Below are 18,750 nucleotides of genomic sequence, written 5' to 3'. Positions count from 1 at the left end.
AATACAAATGGATTAAATTTCCCAATCAAAAGTCATAGAGTGGCTAAATGGATTTAAAAAACCAAAATCCAACCATATTCTGCCCACAAGAGACTCACTGTAGCTTTAACGACACACAAAGGCTGAAAATGAAGGGTCAGAAATCAACATTCCATGCAAATGGTAAACAAGAGAGAAGTGGCTATTCTTATAACAGACAAAATAGACTTTAAGTCAAAACTGTCACATGAGACAGAAAGGGGCATCATGTAATGATAAATGGATCAATTCATCACGAGGATCTAATAAATACAAACACATAGGCACTCAACATTGGAGCCCGTAAATATATAAAACAAACATTAACAGATTTGAAGGAAGAAAAGACAGCAATGCCCCACCTTCAACAACGGGTAGATCACACAAAAGAAAGCCAGTGAGGAAACAGCGTACCTGCACAACCCTACAGATCGAATGGACTTAACAGATACATAACGGTCCATCTCACAGTAGCAAAATGTACATTCTTAAGTGCACAAGGCAGATTCTCTAAGACAGATAAAATGGTAGGGCACAAAATAAGTCTTAAACTTAAGACTGAAATCCTATCAAGTACCTTTTCCAACTACAATGGTATGAAACTAGAAATCAATTAACAGGAGAAAAGTCAAAAAACTTACAAATATGTGGAAATTAAACAACACCCTCCTGAATAACCAGTAGGTCAAAAAGGGTATCAAAACATAAATGAAAACTGCCTTCACACCTACGACTGAAACTTTATGCTGTACACCAGAAATTGACACAACATGGCAAACCGACTTCACTTCAATTGAAAAAAAATGTAAAAAAGAAAAACCTATCTTGAGACAAATAAAAATGGAAATACAACCTACCAAAACTTACAGGAGGCAGGAAAGCAGTACTGCCAGAATGTTCACACACACTTAACATTTACACGTTCAAGGTTTCCGGGCATCACAATCCATCGGCCCAAACAGCAAAGCACCCAGATACGCTCCCCTGGGCCAGTGGAGAGCCGCCGTGGCGCCTGGGAGACCACGACACTGTGAAAGGCACACTCACGGTTGGGGAGCAGCTGTATCTTTCTGGGTGATTTATAGCATCTTTTGTTTGGGGCCAAATGTGTAAAACAAACTTTTTCCAAGTTAGTTTTTTTAAACTGTATTTTTGGTCCTTGGGGTCTTCTTCTGGCTTTATTTTAATTCCTAGGAAACAGTTTGCTACCTCATAAAAATTGCAAACATATGACTTTGGAGAACACAGAGCAATAATAATAGAATTTCAAATCGTTTAGCATTTGTGTTACATTTAGGATAATTAAAGTCACACAGAAAAATTCAGATGCAAGATAGCATTCCAGGCAATCACAGCAAGGCCAGTCCAAATTCATTATCTTTCCTGTGTCTCCACCTCCGGCCCCCAGCTTAGCCTCCCAACACCTCTGAATGCCCTTCTGTGCTTCACGCCCCAACATTCCTTTGCCGCGCGCCCCCGCCTCACCTGTTTTATTTTCCTCCGTACCACTGAATTTTATTATTCTCCATTTTACTTGTTCATTGTTTTTCTGTTTTCCCCTCATCAGAAGGTAAATTCCTTGAAAGTGAGGAACCACATATATATTACTCACTGCTAAGCCCCCGTGTCCACACGGTAACTGGAAGAGTGCATGTTCTTAGCCAGTATATGTAAAATGTAAAGGACTGATTTCCTACTGGAGATTTATCATAAAAATGTTATATTTATTTGTACATGTTATATAATTATTGATAAATTAACACAAAATGTTTATGATATGTTCAGTTTTATCTTCATCCTATTATAATTTCTACAACCTAATAATGTAATAGGAGAATTAGTATTTGTGAAGATGAACTTGAGGCACCATAGAAGTTAAAATGATTTCTAAATAACAAAAGACTGAATTTGGCTGAGTATTGATTTTGTTTTATAATATGCTAATTATTTAAAATTTCTAAGCATTCGTTTTCTTAAGATAATTCTCTTTGTTAGATGATTACACTAGCCTAAATATTTATTCCCCAACCATTTAAAATAAATTTATCCTTTTACATCTGATTCTAAGAAGTTTTGAGGCACACAGGTGACTTGAGATGCGGTTTTAATACAGTCTTTGGACTTGAACTGTACAAGCAATTGAACTGAACTGAATTCTAAGTGGAAAATTTCCCGAAAGTATGTTATTACCTTTTCGTATAGTAGGCGTGTCACTGTCTGCAATTAGCTGCAAGCAATCTTGAGTAACTGAAAATCAAAAATATATCATTTTAGTTACTTGAATAGAAAGAGTAAGGGAACAAAGAGGGCTGAGATACAAAGCAACAAACCCACACTTCCAGTGACGCCGAATCAGTTATACTTTCTACACTGCCTGTATGCTGTTCCTAAAATTATTTTAGGCAATTTGCCCACAGATTTTTTTTAATAAAACTTGTACTTAAAATACAATATGTATTTGAAATTCAAGTTTAGAAAACCTCTATGTGCTATTGAAATATAGTAAGAATATTATCATTACGCTTTAGCTTAACTTGTTCTAAAATGTTACACCTGCACAGAAAGCAGGTTTAGCCTCTGGCACGTGTTTCCCAGTTCTCTCCAACACACAAGCCAGTTAAACAATCAGATTACTCTGAAATGATTTCTTGTTTAAGAAATCTGTCATTAAACAGTAACTCATCAGTACTGAAAATGCTACTATTAATAATCCTGAAAATAAAAATAATTGTTAACATTTATTGAGCTGACATAAATCCAGGCAACTTCACAAAAGCCCTAAAACTCACATACTGGAAACCACATCTCAGAAAATGTAAACAACGCGTCCAGTCCCCAGGGGCGGAAGGTGACAGGGCCAGAACTTAATCACGCTGCTCCACTCCAGGGCCAAAGCCAGGCTTTTGGTGAAGTATTTTGGACCAGAAAGAAAAAGAGAGCTGCAACATCTTTTTAAGAGCAAATGGAAGATTTCCCTGAGACTGCAGCATGAGTGCAGCTTCTGGGAAGCGCCAATTCACATCACAAATTACACACAGACTACCCCAAAGAACACTCAAAGGAACATGCAACAGTTCTGTTAAATAAAGACAAATGCCTTCAGGTCAAAGCCAAACAGTCACACTGCCTGTAGGAAAAGAAAATGAAGTCGTAAATACCTATGCAAACAGGGGACATAAACATAAATGGGCCTATTTTAAATTAAGAAAATACTGGTTTAGATTGTTCACTATACAGCAAGTATTTTATTTGGCGTTGAAGTAATGCTTTAAAGATATGCTCCTCAACATATACACGTCAAGAGCTTAACACAGTGGAGAATTCCTGCTTCAGCTGATTAATGGAAAATATGGACTAACAGAGGTCATCATTAGGTGATGTTCTGAAACTGGGCAAATGCAGAGGCTGCTAAGAATACTGTCACAGGGAGGGATCACATAAGAAAACTTACTAAGAAATTTCCCTTGAGGACAGCTTGAAGGAAGGAGTAACAGAAAATCCAAGGAGCCAGAGTCTGAAAGGCACAATGTCTAGAGCCGTCATATTAAACCTGCTATTCTGACAAACACTTCTTAAGGAATCATATGCCCGAGGCACTGTGACAAGGTCTCTGAGGGAGGCAAGGGCCCGCCAGAGCATGAGAAGCGCTTCTCGTTCCTCTGCACTTAAAAAGGAGGGATGCTGACAAGATCAAAGTCACATTTCCCAATTTCCCGTCTTTCCTCTGTGGTTGCGTGTACGTGCATCTTGTGAAGATTAAGTGAGACGACGCACGTGGAACACTTAGTATATACCCAGCATATAAAAAACAGCAACGTCACTCTAGGCTATTAGTAGTAGCAGCACTAGCCTTACTGTACTTTTTTTTTTCATCTCTGCTTCTCTCTCTCTTTTTTTTAATTGAAGTACAGTCAGTTACCAGGTGTCTGTTTCTGGTGTACAGTACAATGTCCCAGTCATGCATACATATATTCATTTTCATATTATTTTTCATTAAAAGTTATTAAAGATATTGAAAATAGTTCCCTGTGCTGTACAGAAGAAATTTGTTTTTTTATCTGTTTTTATATATAGTGGCTAACATTTGCAAATCTCAAATTCCCAAATTTATCCCGTCCTACCCCTTTCCCTTGGTAACTATAAGGTTGTTTACTATTATTATTATTGTTGTCCTTAATAGCATCAAACCAAATAAACTGGAAACATCATGGAGGGGCATTATAAGAGCACAAAGACCAAGAGAGGCTGACAGACACTGAGGAGGTACGAGAAATACTATTTCAGTTCACCATCTTCTTCACTGTTTCCGCAAAACTCCTGTAGGACACTTTTGCTATATAGACAGAAAGGGGTTTACCTAATGAGTGATGCCTCAACAATACCAAACTGATGCGAAAAATCTAAATTTTAATCTCCACAGCCCAGCCGAAACTTGTCCACAACCTACAGGCTGAACAACTACGGTCTAGTCCATCACACTGCAGCAGAAATCCAACCTTTAGAAGAAAATACACTTTGAAGAGAAATGTATTTTGCAGGAAAGAAAATGGGATATTAAAACGACAGTTCAGTAGGAGTGTCTGAGTGACGCTCACTGACGCGAGAGCTATTCGTTCATCTTCCTTATTCCAGGGAGGGTCGGGAGAGCTTCCAAGGAGACAAGTTCCTGGAGGTAAGGACAGGACCGTCCCTCCTGCTGCCCAGGTCCTGTCCACCCTATCAGTGCCATCTGCCTCTTCACCTTTCACCTCCTCCTTTTTAGGAAATTTCCTATCAGCAGCTTGTCCCCTGTCGGGTCTTCCAGGACTCCCTTTCTGATTCAGCACAGATCTGGTCTCAGACAATGGATTACTGCTCATACAAGCGGGCCACAGAAGAGCGACACTGCTTTTTGATCTCTCCCGGCAGTACAGACGTCCAGCCGCAAGAGCTTTGCAACCGCGCAGTCTAATGTAAGAGACGCATCACTGATAACAGCTTTAATATTAACCGACTGTGTTTGCTTCTCAGACAGTCTTTCACACGTCTTTCCCTCTGCTACAGTTGAGGGGAATTACACAAGAGTTTGAGACTAGTTTATCTTTTTAACCAAGGAAGGCAGTAGCATTAAAACCTTTCTTTGCTGATGAGGGGGTATATATATATATGTAATATATACATACACATATATATGTAATATATGTGGTATATTACACATATACCTATATATTATTATATAATATATAGCAGGGACAAGCAGTTTGGTGACTTTTGTTAAGTTTCTTGTTGGTAACTTATGAAAACAGTAAGAGGTGAGAGGGTTTTAAAAGACTTTCTAGAGAGCCAGATTGAGAAGTCTGTATTTGATCTACTAGAAAATAGAAAAAATATTAGGAATCTTAATTTTGAGGGGCTTGCCTGATACACGCCGGGCTTGGGCAGGATCACACGCTTGTGTGTAGAATCAGTTGCTGTAAAGGGAGAGTGAAAGCAAAGGGTCGCTGTTGACTGGTGATAAATACAACATGTGGATGATCTGGTCTAAAATGCAATGGTATCAGTGGAGCAGCCAAGATAAACTGTGAAGAAAAAATTTTCAAGTTTCTGACTAATGAGTATATGTGTTTGAAAAAGAATTAAAAACTAATAATGGGGGAGGCCAGAGCTCAGTGGTAGAGCACGCTTAATTAGCAGGCACAAGGTCCTGGGTTCAACCCCCAGGACCTCCACTAAAAAGCAAAACTAATGCTAAAAACCAGTTTTCAATTCTGGTGAATTCAGAAAGATGGCAGCTCTATAATGGCCCTGGGGAAGTTAAAAAGGTTAAAAAAGGGTGCTGACTTTTTTTAGAGAGCTTGGAATGGAGTTGATAAAATAAAATAGGCTAATTGTAACTGACAGGAGTAAAAAAATCTACTGAATTGAGGATTTTCTACGTGTGTATGTGCAAAGAAAGAGTCTTAGCATTAACTGGACACTGTCATGTACCACTCATAACGTAATTATGTTGTATGTCTGGGGGACTCAGGTAATCATTCGAACATCTTCTTAATTAAAAAAAGTCTTTAGAAGTCTAAAATGCTCTTGGAACTTACATACAAAGGGAACGTAAAACAATCCCAACTGATGACAATGAATAGGCCTGATGACATCGCACTCAGTGAGCCAGGGGGAGACAGGCACCCCTCGGAGGTAGCTCCGAGGCACCTGTCAAGGTGGCCACACACCTGTTCTCCAGCAGGTGTGTGCCTGGGAAGCCCTTGCAGCTGTCACAGGGGGACAGGGACAAAGATGTCTATCACAGCACTGTTTGTAATAATGAAAAACATTTCATGTACTGAATAAATGAAACATTCCATTCATAAAATGAGTGAACGAAGTGTATTTCACATAATGAATGAATGGAATGGTAGCCCTTTGCATAGCCTCATAAGCACTAAGAGTAAAATAACAAAAACAAAAAACAAAAAACATCATCTTCACCTAACGTTTAATCTTACAGTTGATCAAGTATTTTAATTCCCTCAATGGGTTTCCTTGCACATAAAAACCAAATCTACCTGCACAGCCTCATGAACTCTCCCCTCCTGGCCCCTGCGGTAAACACTCCTTCTCAGAACAGGTCATCTTTCTGCTTCCAAACCCTGTATTTGCCATTTTCTCCAGCTAAATATCCTCACCTCTCCAACTGGTGAAACGTCATTCACGCTTCAGGGCTCAGGTCAAATATCAAATCCTTCCCTGATCCTTCTGGCTAAATAACTAATGTCACTATACTTCGTAATACGTCATTGCAATACATGTCCCTGTGTGTGTGTGTATGTACTAACGGTTCCCGTAACCGTCTACCTCCATAGACTGTGTCACTTCATATGAAGGAGCATCATTTTTACAAATCTGCAGTGTCTGGTTTACAGCACACTAAAAAAAAAAATCTGTGGCACAAATTAGAAAACAGACATCATAACAAATCCAGCCTTTCCATGAAATTCTTAAAAGCCCCGTCCTGACGTCCCAGTTTTTAATACATGTTAAATCAAATTAAATTCAGTGTTTTAAGGAAAATCGATTCCATCTTAAAAAAAAAAAAGCCTACTTCCACAGTATCTGGACTCTGTAGCAATAAATCTTTGAGTCCGTGGGTGAGGAAAGCATTCTGCATAACGAATAATCCTCAGTCATTAGGTTTTGAAATGTCATCCATAGAACTGCAGCACACTAGAAAAATTCTTGAAGTGAATGGTTGTGTACTCTTTTTCTAAAATGTCTTACTCTTTATTTCCCAGAAGCAGCCCTAGAGCCATCCATCTGTTCGCCTCCAGCAGGCTCAGGGGGTGGGGAGGGGAAGGGGTGGGAGGGCAGCAGGGGAGGGAGGGGAGAGGAGAGCCTGAACTTCAACCCATCAACACTTGGAAAAACCCCTAAATTGAAAAAAGTAAAGGTTAATGCCAAGGTGTCGGCATGGGGGGTGTACCTCCTGCCTACATTACTAAGGTCTCTTCTTATATTTTTCTATTCCCTATTATGTTATTGTTCCCATACCCTGGGTACACTCTCCTCTCACCCCAATCTACTCAGTCTTTAAGACCCAGCTCAGCTCTTCCCGACTGTGGTCCACTTAATCTTTCAGTCTGTGACCCCCACTACGAACACCCCGAGATTCTGTAACAAGCTGTCCCGCTTGCCGGTGACGTTGTTAATTACAGTCTGGGCCTCTCCAGGATCCAATCGTTTTTCTCAACTCTGGTGTCCTACTTGAATGTTAAGTACATACAGCTCATGTAATCAAATAAACTTAGAATTTATAGTCATAGATAATCAGTTCAAACCTTACTTCTCAAATGGATTAGCTGTTTAATCATGAGATTGACACTTAATTTTGAAAGACTTTTTCTTACCTGCATGATGAAAATGACAGTATCTATTTCACAGTGTTGTGAGCGTCGAGGGAAGTCATCATTCACAAGTGCTTTGTCAAGGCGAAGGCGCTTGCTATTTTCAATTTTTATTTCAGTGTCTTAAAATTTACACTAGTTCTGTTTAATGTCTTCAACTCAATACTTAGCTTGCTGGGAGGAGGGACTGACTATGTCTGGGCTTCAAGTCTCTCATCTAAAATGAAGATGCTAACGGCAACACTGTAGGCTTATTAAGAGAGCAAATGATCTCATGGGTCCGTGGGACCTAGCCAGGCGTTTTCACACGGACCAGATTAGGTAAGTTCATCTCTCTCTCCCCTTTTCTGTATGTTCTGGAAAGCCTACCACACAGCTTTGCAGTAGTGGCTGTTTCCTCTATTTTGAGAAAAATGTGTTTCTTCTCTAACTCCTCAGAAATGGGAATACTTTTTAAAAGAAAACCCCACCACAACAAAAGTATGGCTGCCCAGTGCAGTCCCTGTAAGTAGGACTTGACCTATAAAAAGCATAATTAAACATTAAAACTAGTATCACCCATCCCCATAGAACTATTAATAAGAATGCATCCCTCAACATTATGAATTTATTCTTAAAATACCTACGCATGTCTGCAACTTTTTAAGGTTGAAAATATAAAGAAATATCAAGCTTTCAGGGGGTAGGTAGAAAGACTTACCTGGCCTCCCGATTTAAAACAGAAACATGTCCTGGTCCCCCTCCTCACCCTTCATGCTGCTGATTCTCTCAACTTTGCCCTCATTTTTTTCACTTTTCCAATGTACTTGCCATTTTCTAGTATTATAATAAACTCACTAATTGTGTTTATTGATTATTTTCATGACTTTTCACCTCACTGCAATGTAATTTCCAACGGGCAGGAAACTTTTTTGTCTCTTTTCTTTTCTAATCAACACCCAACAACTGGAACCCTGCTCGGAACCGCGTAGGTTGGGGACGGTTGGAAGGGATGCAGTACCCCCTTCTGGATGCACTGGCTGACTTGCTTCCTGGACCTTCTGTTTCCCAAAACCTTAAACTTGATAAGAACAGGGTTCAGAGATTTGGTTGTCAGGTCACTATTTTCATTTTAAATACTTTTGTGGAAACTGAACAGAAGCCAGCTCTTGCAACACTGAAAAGAAGCCTCTCGTTATTAAAGCAGGGAAAAGAAAAACAGCACTCAGGGAAGATTCTGGTCAAAGATCACCATGACAGCAGCCAGCTGTTTCTGTTCTAGGAAGGAACACGCCCTTGCTGGGTAAGAGGCTGCAGTTAGCCTCGTTTGGCGACAAACTGGATGGTTGAGTTATACACTGCTTGCTTTCAACACCCATTTTACAGCCTCGTAACTAACGGAGGAGCCAGAAATGTCGATGAAGCAAAGACTGGACATTACAGACCCCTCAGACATCCCATCTTTTCTTGCAAAGGAGCTGGACTATGGATTTCAAGAAAGAAGACTCAAGAAGAGTATTGATACTTTTTATGTTTAACAATAAAATTGTTCACCCCAGTGAAATGCATAAGTTTCAATATGAGCTGTTAATTTCTGTGCATTATATTCAAAACACTGATTTAAAAAAATATTAAACACACTGTGGCTTCCTGGATGGTTCCTGAAACATTAAAAGGCATTAGTGTAAAAGCTGATGAAATTCAAAGAAAGTCTGGAGTTCAGTTATTAGTTAAATCCCAGTGTTGGTCTCCTAGTTGGGACAAAGGAACCCTAGTGATGTAAGGTGCTGACATTAGGGGAAATTGGATGAGGGGGGTTATGGTAACTCACTGCACTATCATTGTAACTTTTCTATAATTCTAAAGTAATTCCAGACTAAAACAATTATTTTAAAATGGAGAAAAATAAGCAGCTCATACAGCTCAATGTAAAAAAAACCAAACAACCCAATCCAGAAATGGGCAGAAGACCTAAACAGACATCTCTCCAATGAAGACATCCAGATGGCCAACAGGCACATGAAAAGATGCTCAACATCACTAATCATTTGAGAAATGCAAATCAAAACTACAGTGAGGTTCCACCTCACACCAGTCAGCATGGCCATCATCAAAAGTCTACAAATAAGAAATGCTGGACATTGTGTGGAGAAAAGGTAACCCTTCTACACTGTAGGAATGTAAATTGGTGCAGCCACTATGGAGAACAGTAGGGAGGTTGCTTAAAAAAACTAAAAATAGAGTAACAACCCAGCAGTCCCACTCCTGGGCATATATCTGGAGAAAATTCTAACTCAAAAAGATATATGTACCCCAATATTCATAGCAGCATGTTTTACCATAGTTAAGACATGGAAGCAACCTCAATGTCCATCAACAGATTAATGGGAAAAGAAAACGTGGTGTACACACACACACACACACACACACACACACACACACAATGGAATACTACTTAGCCATAAAAAGGAGTGAAATAATGTCATTTGCAGCAACATTGATGGACTTAGAAATTATCATACTAAGTGAAGTAAGTCAGACAGAGAAGGACAAATATACGATATCACTTATATGTAGAATCTAAAAAAATGACACAAACTTATTTACAAAACAGAAAGACTCAGACAGAAAACAAACATCGTTAGTTGGGGGAAGAGAGTGGGGGGGCAAACTGGGAGTTTGGGATTGGCAGATACAAACTACTATATACAGAATAGATAAACAACAAGGTCCTACTGTGTAGCACAGGGAACTATGTTCAACGGCTTGTAGTAACCTATAATGAAAAAGAGTATGTATACATATATATATATACAACTGAATCACTATGCTGTACGCTAGAAACTAATACAACATTTAAATCAACCATAATTCAGTTTTTTTAAATGGAGAAAAATAATTTAAAGTAGATTGGTCAGAATCTTACAAGAAATATTTGAAAGATAAAATACGGGCAAGTTTTCCTGCTCTTGTTTTTCTATTTCTTTGAATTGCTCCTGCCTTCACCACTATTTTTACTACTATAATTGAGAGAAGAATAATAAACATTACTAATAAAAAATAATTGTTATCTTTCTATCACCTAAAACATGGATTTCTGATAACTTTTAAATTCTCTACTGCATAACAAGGGAGAAAATAACAAGGTCACCTGATTTTACTAATAAACTGTTTCATTTTGGTAGGAACCCATTTGAAAGAATTCACTTTCTTGGTAACTTTGAAGATGTTTACCTTTAGGTTTTTGAAATTAACAGAATTACAGTTAAGTATGGGTTCAAAACATGGGTCACCATGACTGCGTTTGTGAAGAAACTTTCATGTGTAGTATTTTCAGAGCTGTATCACTTTAGTTCTTTTTTTATAATTGGGTATATCTCCAAATACACTGATGGGCTTAAAAGTGAATTTCTATCATGAGCCATTTGGCAATTTTAATCCTGGATTTCCCCACATTTCTATTTGTAATACCATAATCAGGAATTATCTTCTGAAACACACAAAACTTACTAAGACTTTCATCTGAAACAATACAATTAAGGAAAGCAACCCTGGAGCCCTAGTAGCAAACTCTAGAGCCAAGTAAAAGCACCATTTACCCCAGGGGCCCTGCAAGGGAACAGTCCACATGGGCGGGGGGCTGGTGGCGATGTCTGCCCTCGTCTATGGCTGTTCAGCTTGTGAGTTTCACCAACCTGTGTCCCAAAGACACGTGCCCTTTTCTGTATGTAAATAATACTTCATTAAAATAAAAAACATTAAATTAAATTGGAAATTCATTAAATTATAGGGAAAGAGGTTGCTGAATGCGGTAGCTTCTCTATGACTTGTGCCTCTACCTGAAGTGCCGGGAGGGTCTGAGGAAAAGGGTTTGCAGACCATCCCTGTGACTCTGACCCTGTAATCTGACTCATTCTTTGGTTACTCAGCTGTTTTAAAGGTCAAGTTAAAAAAAATTTCATAAGATGGCCTTTGATCAAAACCTGACAAATGAAAAAATAAGGGAAAATCCCTCCTTTGCCCAAAACAGTGCCAAATCACTCTATCTTACATGATATTGAGCCCCAAGTTGATCAACGCATACTCAGAGAATACCAACAGTGCACCTGCCGTGACGACATACAGAAGGAGAAACAGGACCAGACCACAGCAGTTCCTCTTTAGCTGCACAGACGGGATACACACAAATGAAGAGAAGGCAGCCTCCCTAGGTGGTATGTAACGCGCCCCAAACCCTGACGCGCTGGGCTTGCTGCGCGCTGGGGAGGCCAGGCCTTCCAGTCCCGCGTACTGGGATCTACTTACAAATTTGAAATAGACACAATAAACCCGAGGTGCCTGGTGAAATTCAGGCAGTGTTTATGGAAAAATAAGAATGGGTAACATTCTGCTGTGTTATTTAGCAATATTTAGCTAGGAACCTTTTTGACACAGTTGTAAGATGTGGCCTGCTGACACTGAAGAGTATATGTAGAAAGCAGAGTATTCTAGAAAAAAAATCTAGCATGCTATGATGATTCTGCTAGTATAAATCCACTAAGTATATTGATGTGGCTTAAAAATAAGTGTGAGATCAAATACTGTATCATTTACTGAAAACTCTGTTCATCTTTTAATAGTTTAACAAGCTATTTGTAAACACTGAGACTCCAAAATAGCAAAAAAAAAAAAAAGACCTTTTAAAATTAACTATAAAAGAAGAGTGAAACCTATATAAGGAAAACTTGTCTTACTGTGAAATTTAAAATTCTATATTTAATAGAGATATTAAAAAGTCTTGAACATATAAATTAAAGTGTGAAAATTCATTGTCTTCTTCAGAGTTAAGCTTTGATAAAACTCCAACAAAAACATGTATAAACATATATAGACAATTCATAAATCAGAAGAGAAACCAACACTTTGCAAGTAAAAGGGACAACCTACGGCTTCTGAGTTTTACTTAAAATAAATCACAGCAATTGGAATGGAAACAAACACAGAAGAAAGTTGCAGAGATTCAAACTATATAGCATTTCCTCAATTCCAAAAAAGGACTCTACCAAACAGAAAGCAAACAAAAATCATGGCATCTTAAGACAATTTTCTGGGTATATATTAATTTTGGAGTAGTGCTAAACAGAGTACATTTTTCCTGCATAAAAAGATAGTGTTTAAAACAACATTCACGCCAATTTCATTGACAAAGAATAGCTGATATTATATTACCTGTCACTAAGGTTCTCATCTTCAAATCTTTCATCTCTGATCTACGAATGTTGAGGGTATATGGAGAGAGAGATATAGAGATACAGCACTAAGTACTATGCATACATTTATATACTGTGTATCTGTACCCATATATACCATAAATATATACATATATATGTGCCATATATGTACTACATTAAAGGTCTATAAAAATCTGAGACAAGCGATGATAATGACAACCGTGATTACATCTGGGCTGTGGAAACTGGGTAAATTTTGATTTACTGGTTAGAATTTTCTGCTATTCTCCAAACTTTCTAAAAGTTGCAAATTATTTGGGGAAAATTTTTTGTTATTATACAATTTTTGGATGCCATGGAAACACAAATAGGAAAAAAATACATGCAAGAAAATTTTTAAATATTAATAGAGGATATTTTGGAGAAGTGGGACTCAGGTAGTTATTGGTTTCTTACTCAACTCTTTTCTCCTTAAATCTGATGTAATGAGTCTACATGCTCTTTGGAATGGTAAAGTTAGGGTTCATTTTTAAAGAGGCAAGGGAACTCTCACAGAGAAGGTTGAAGGAGACTGAGGTATCACCCTACTGGATATGGAAGCTCATTATATTACAAAATTACTTTACATATTTTATTTAATACAGATAAATAGGGTAATAAATCAATGAAAAATAGTCTCAAGATAGATTCAACTATATGTAAGGAACTTAATATAACGCAGTTAGCTTTCCAACATAAATGAGTTAGTAAGAATCATCTAATTGATTTGGCTGAGATATCCTGCAGCAGTTTGGGAAGAAGAAAGGAAAGAAAGGGAAAGTTTAGGCTAGTCTAACATGACCTACCGAAATAAACCCCAGAAGTAACGCGTTAAATACCAAACTACAAACTAAACTATAAAAAGTCAGAATAGCAGAGAAAAGAACAGACTATTTAAGAGATTATTAACAAACACATTTTAGCTTTGATGTGTTAGAGAAAATCAAAAGAAAAAGTGTATCAAGTTAAAATATACCGATGAAAAACTCTGTACATGTTTTTTAAAAAACAGCAAAATACTGTGATAATATTTACATCAAAATTTTGATAAACAAAATGTCTAATGTGGAGTTTACTGAAAATGATTTTAAAAATAGGACAAATGAGGGAAGTTGTAAATAAAAATTAGCAGAAGATAAAATTGGAAGTTATCAAAATACATGGAAAGTAGTTCATTCTTAATTTGTAAGACAGCAACAAATTAAATCACAGGCTTTACAACTACCAAACTAGCCAAAATAAATCTTTAAAGATAAAATGCTGTAAGGATGTGGAGAACTTTTACGCTGCATTTCTGACTGCAAACATTTATAATTCCTTCTGAAAGCAGGATGGCAGCAGGTAGCAAGGGCAAGAAAGCTGCTCATCCTCTGGCTCAGACATTCCATCTACGGAATTTATGTTGAATACATGTATACAATTCCTCAGAAAGAATGAGATCTGCACAAAAATTGGGCATGTTTGATAACAGCCCCAAAAAAAGCCAAAATTGGAAATGATCATGATAAATGACTGTGTGATAAATTAATACAGATGTGTGAGAATTACTTAGAAATAAAGAAAATGCATATTGTGCAAGAAGTGAACACAAATATATACCACAGTATATATGCTGGATTTTTTCAATTATGTAGAAAATATAGATGATAAAATGCACAGTATGAAAATAATTGATATCTTAAAGAATAGTGAAAATATGAGTGTTTCCTAGTTTTACAATGTTTCAACCGAACTGTCTCTGATACTTGGCACAAAGATATGATAACCAGACACAAAATTTATGGTTTACAAAACAAAGAATTTTTTTTCACGAATAAGGCACTTAGTCAAAAACAAGCTTACTGAAGGAGCACCGTGTATGTGTGTGAGAGAGAGAGAGCGCACCCAGTCTGCCTGTCTCTCATGAACTTCTCTTCAGAAGTACAAACACATGTAAGTAAGTACACGTGATCACGGCCCCACGGTCACCGAGAAGGTGAGAGGACACAGGAGACATGACGCTCCCTGTTCCAGTATAAGCCTGCCTGGCACCTTCTAAGGCCGCAGAAATGTTCCTTCAATACAAAAGGGAACAGCTCCAAGGACGTGTTAAATTGCAATACTGGCAAATGCAATGCAAATGTTCTCTTTCATCCCTGGAGTGAAGGCACTGGAGCTGAACGTTCTGGGAGATCCCACCAAATCTGAGGTTTCAGAGATCTGCACAGCTCTGTGGAACAAGTGAGCACGAAGAAAGGCAGATAAGGCAGAAATCACTAAAGAACTATTACAAGAAGATTATAAATGTGTGGACCTCCTGCAAAAGCGTACCTTGGAGAAAAGCTTTAAAATCAGTGTGTGTATGTGAAATACATTAAAAAAAATTAAAAAGATACAAAATAAAGCACAAACATGCACCTGCTCCCACAGTGACCTCCACGTGGTTTCACAGCCGTTACGCCCATGCAGGAGACCTTGTCTTTGGCTGCCCTCCCCTGACCAGGTTCACGAAATCTCACTCTGCACTAGGACTGGTGCTTCTTTCCTGGGGTGACGGAGGATGTTCCTGACACAGGACTGAGCTATCTGTTTGAGGGGGAGTGTGAGCCCCTTTCCCCACCTCTACTGCTTAAACTGCCGCACACAAAACAATACCTCTATCCACAAAATCTGCTCATGGGAGGCCAAACATGCTGTCAGCCTATCACACCGGCCAAAGCTCAGCTTTGGAACCGGGCAGACAGAAGACCATTCACGAGGAGAGCGCGCCGGGCGATGCAGTCAGTGTAGGACGCCGAGGAACACAGACAGCAGGAAATGGTCCGCTGTCACTCAGGCTAAAAGCCCCAGTCTGCACAGTTCCAGCAGGGAAACGGAGCCCCCCTGGCTGGGACGGTAAGTCTCGGTTTCCAGGTTCTGTTCAGCTCCCCTCTCCCTAACCCGATGCTCTCGTCCACACCTATGAACAGGGATCCCTGACTCCTGAAGGCTTCTGTGCCCCAAATGTACCTGTTTCTTCTGCATCCTGGGCAGCACGTTTATCCCTGCCGCTCCGACTGGAGTTGTTCTCTCCCGGAGCTGGTGGGGCCAGGATCGCCTGTGAAGAGATAAGCCCCAGGTTACTGGCAGGACGTCGGCTGGGGGGACCCCAGTGCCCAGCCGGGGCTGTGGCTGCTGCAGACTCACTTTCAGGGCAGAGGTGGTGAGGGGGGCCTCCCGCGGGGTGGCCCCGGGGACCGCAGCTCCTGCCTGGAGTGGGGCTGGCAGCTCCCCCCACCGCTGGTCCCGCAGTTCAGCCCGGAGGCGCCCCAGCTCCTCCTGCAGGGAGACCACCCAGCAGAAAGACAGCACCGTGAGGCAGCAGGACAGCAGGGCCAGCAGCAGGGTCATGGCCAGCAGCTTCCCATCTCTGGAGAAGCAGCCAGAGGGGCTTTCCTTCTGGGGGAGGATGGAGACTGTCTCCTCCAGTTTCATTTCTTCTCTTCTCTTAAGGCAAGGAGGAAGGCGTGCTGGCTCCCCTCTGGACTCATCCATTTCCCTCCTTGAACTTTGCAGGTTCGGACCTTCAGCATAAGTGACCACAGAGAATGGATCATTTCCTGTTATCTGCGTTTGCTGGTGCCCTACACTGACTACACGGCCCGGCCGCCTGGCGCTCGCCCTCAGGAGAGTTCTCCTGAGTTCTCCTCTCCCTGCCGGGCTGCATCTCTGTCCCTACTGCAAGGATAGGTCTTCCTGGCATTCGCCCTTCTATCTGATTGCTCAATCGGCCTTCCTCATTTCACTTTCAGTTTTTGTAAGAATTTCAATGGCATCTCAAAACACTCATGCACAAACGGGCCCCTTCAATCTACTGGTTGGAAGGAACTGGGGGGTCTGGCCCAGCGCACTTCAGAGAACTTTGCAGATATGGAGGTGTTTGTTTAAGGGGCTCCCCCTCAGGGACTGGGAGGGAACTGGGTCCGCTTTGGGGCCATGTGGCTTTGCAGAGAAGTAAGGAAGGGACATTAAAGTTCCTGCTGGCATAATAAAAATAATTAATGTGAAGGTCAGATAAGCTAAGTCCTTTAGCAGTGAACTGTGCTCAGCTGGAGAGATTTATGAACAGTCTGGAAGGAGGAAATAAAATGAAGTGTCGTCAAAGGAGGCACAGAAGTCCGCTGGGACTATTTGCCTCATTTTCCTCTTCACAGTGTGATAAAAAGAAGGCGACTAAATGTTGGAGACCTACTTGGATTAGATGGTCTGCTCGTGGGAGCCTCTGCATGAGGGCTGATGCATTTCGAAGGGCAATCTGCTCCATCTCCTTCCTTCTGGGACCCCTACAGGGGAGTCAGCCACCCAGGATGCCCAGTCCTGAGGAGTGGTCCCACCTCTGCTGTCCCCACTTCTGGGGCTCGGGCTGACTCTGTCTGGGGGCAATCGACCTTATCTCAGCTCCCGATGCCCGAGTCCTGCCACTAACTGCTCTTCCCTGAAGCAGCTTATCTGCGAGTCACGTGAGGTTGACCCCGCCCCAGTCTAACGTGTATCCGGCACTGCCTGACTTGAGCCGGAGGGACTTGTGTCAAGTCTCCACTGTTGGACGCGGTGTGGTTGTGAGGACACCCATCCCGCCTCGCCCGATGGCTGGCTCCTGGCCGGTGCCGGGGTTCCGGCCGCCCTGCCCCCAGCACGCACGCATCACTAAGCAGCTGCAGGCCAGCAAAGGGTCCTGAGCACCCACCAGGCCGGCCAGCACCACTGCCCTGTGTGCTAAGACGGCCCTATCCCACCCACACTGCTCTGCTGCCCTCAGAGAGGAAGCTGCAGAAATAACCTGAGTGAGGGCACGGCCCCAGAGCCCGGTGCAAGTCCCGGCCCCCTCAGTCACCTTCCTGGGGCAAACCCGCAGCCTCTCTGTGCCTCAGCATCCTCATCGGTTAGATGGGCGTTCACCGTCCCCGAGAACCGAGGTGAGGCTCACAGAAATGCAGGACAAGCTTCAGATGCTTGCATCTGTCATTCATTTCCATTTCCATTCATTCCACTCATTCACTACGTGAAATACATTTCATTCATTCATTTATTCAGTACGTGAACTATTTTTCATTGTGACAAACAGTACTGCCATAGACATCTCTGTCCCTGTCCCCCTGTGACAGCTGCAGGGTTCCCAGGCACACACCTGCTGGAGAACAGGCGCATGGTCACCTTGATCAGGTGCCTCCGAGCTACCTCCGAGGGGTGCCTGATCTCCTATCTCACTAAGTATGATGTCACCAGACATTCCTTTTTACCTACTGGGATGGTTATTTATTTTTTCCTTCGTATGTGTAAGTTCTAAGACCATTTTAGACTTTCAAAATCTTCTTTTAAAGTAAAAAACTGTTTGAATGATTACGTGGGTCCCCTGCCTGTTCTGTAATCTCTCGGGTGGAATTTTTCTTCTATAAGTGGGTGTGCAAACTCCTGTGTGTGGTACAAGCCTTTTGTCAGAGTCCTTGTTTCCAGACCCCTTCAGGATGACACATACTAGACAATATTTCAATTTTTAAAAAAGGATTAGTTTGGGGAAGACTTTCCAACTGAAAGTAAGTGAAACTTGCTCCGATGATACGTGTGTGTATACATCCACAGAGAAATAAAGGAATTCAAGATGGTGCTAGAAA

The 18,750-nt window shown here is 40.8% G+C and overlaps 1 protein-coding gene across 3 annotated transcripts in view; it reads right to left on the bottom strand.

The window, feature by feature from the left end:
• Positions 1-18,750, bottom strand: part of TNFSF13B (TNF superfamily member 13b) — a 48,193-nt gene that overhangs the window by 14,203 nt on the left and 15,240 nt on the right. The window contains exons 2-5 of one of the 3 annotated variants that reach the window (XM_045514768.2): positions 16,286-16,662; positions 16,109-16,196; positions 2,209-2,265; positions 1,504-1,596 (exon numbers count right to left, since the gene is read on the bottom strand). In XM_045514768.2, the coding sequence (XP_045370724.1) occupies positions 1,504-1,596; positions 2,209-2,265; positions 16,109-16,196; positions 16,286-16,633 (586 nt within the window). In that variant the 5' untranslated portion in view covers positions 16,634-16,662. Of the gene's footprint in view, positions 1-1,503; positions 1,597-2,208; positions 2,266-16,108; positions 16,197-16,285; positions 17,288-18,750 lie in introns of those variants that run through there. The other 2 variants (XM_074378521.1, XM_010952345.3) reach the window with 2 other exon arrangements.

This window comes from Camelus bactrianus, chromosome 14 (genome assembly GCF_048773025.1).
Source record: "Camelus bactrianus isolate YW-2024 breed Bactrian camel chromosome 14, ASM4877302v1, whole genome shotgun sequence".
Lineage (NCBI taxonomy): Eukaryota > Metazoa > Chordata > Mammalia > Artiodactyla > Camelidae > Camelus > Camelus bactrianus.
This window is presented reverse-complemented; position numbering and strand designations above follow the sequence as displayed.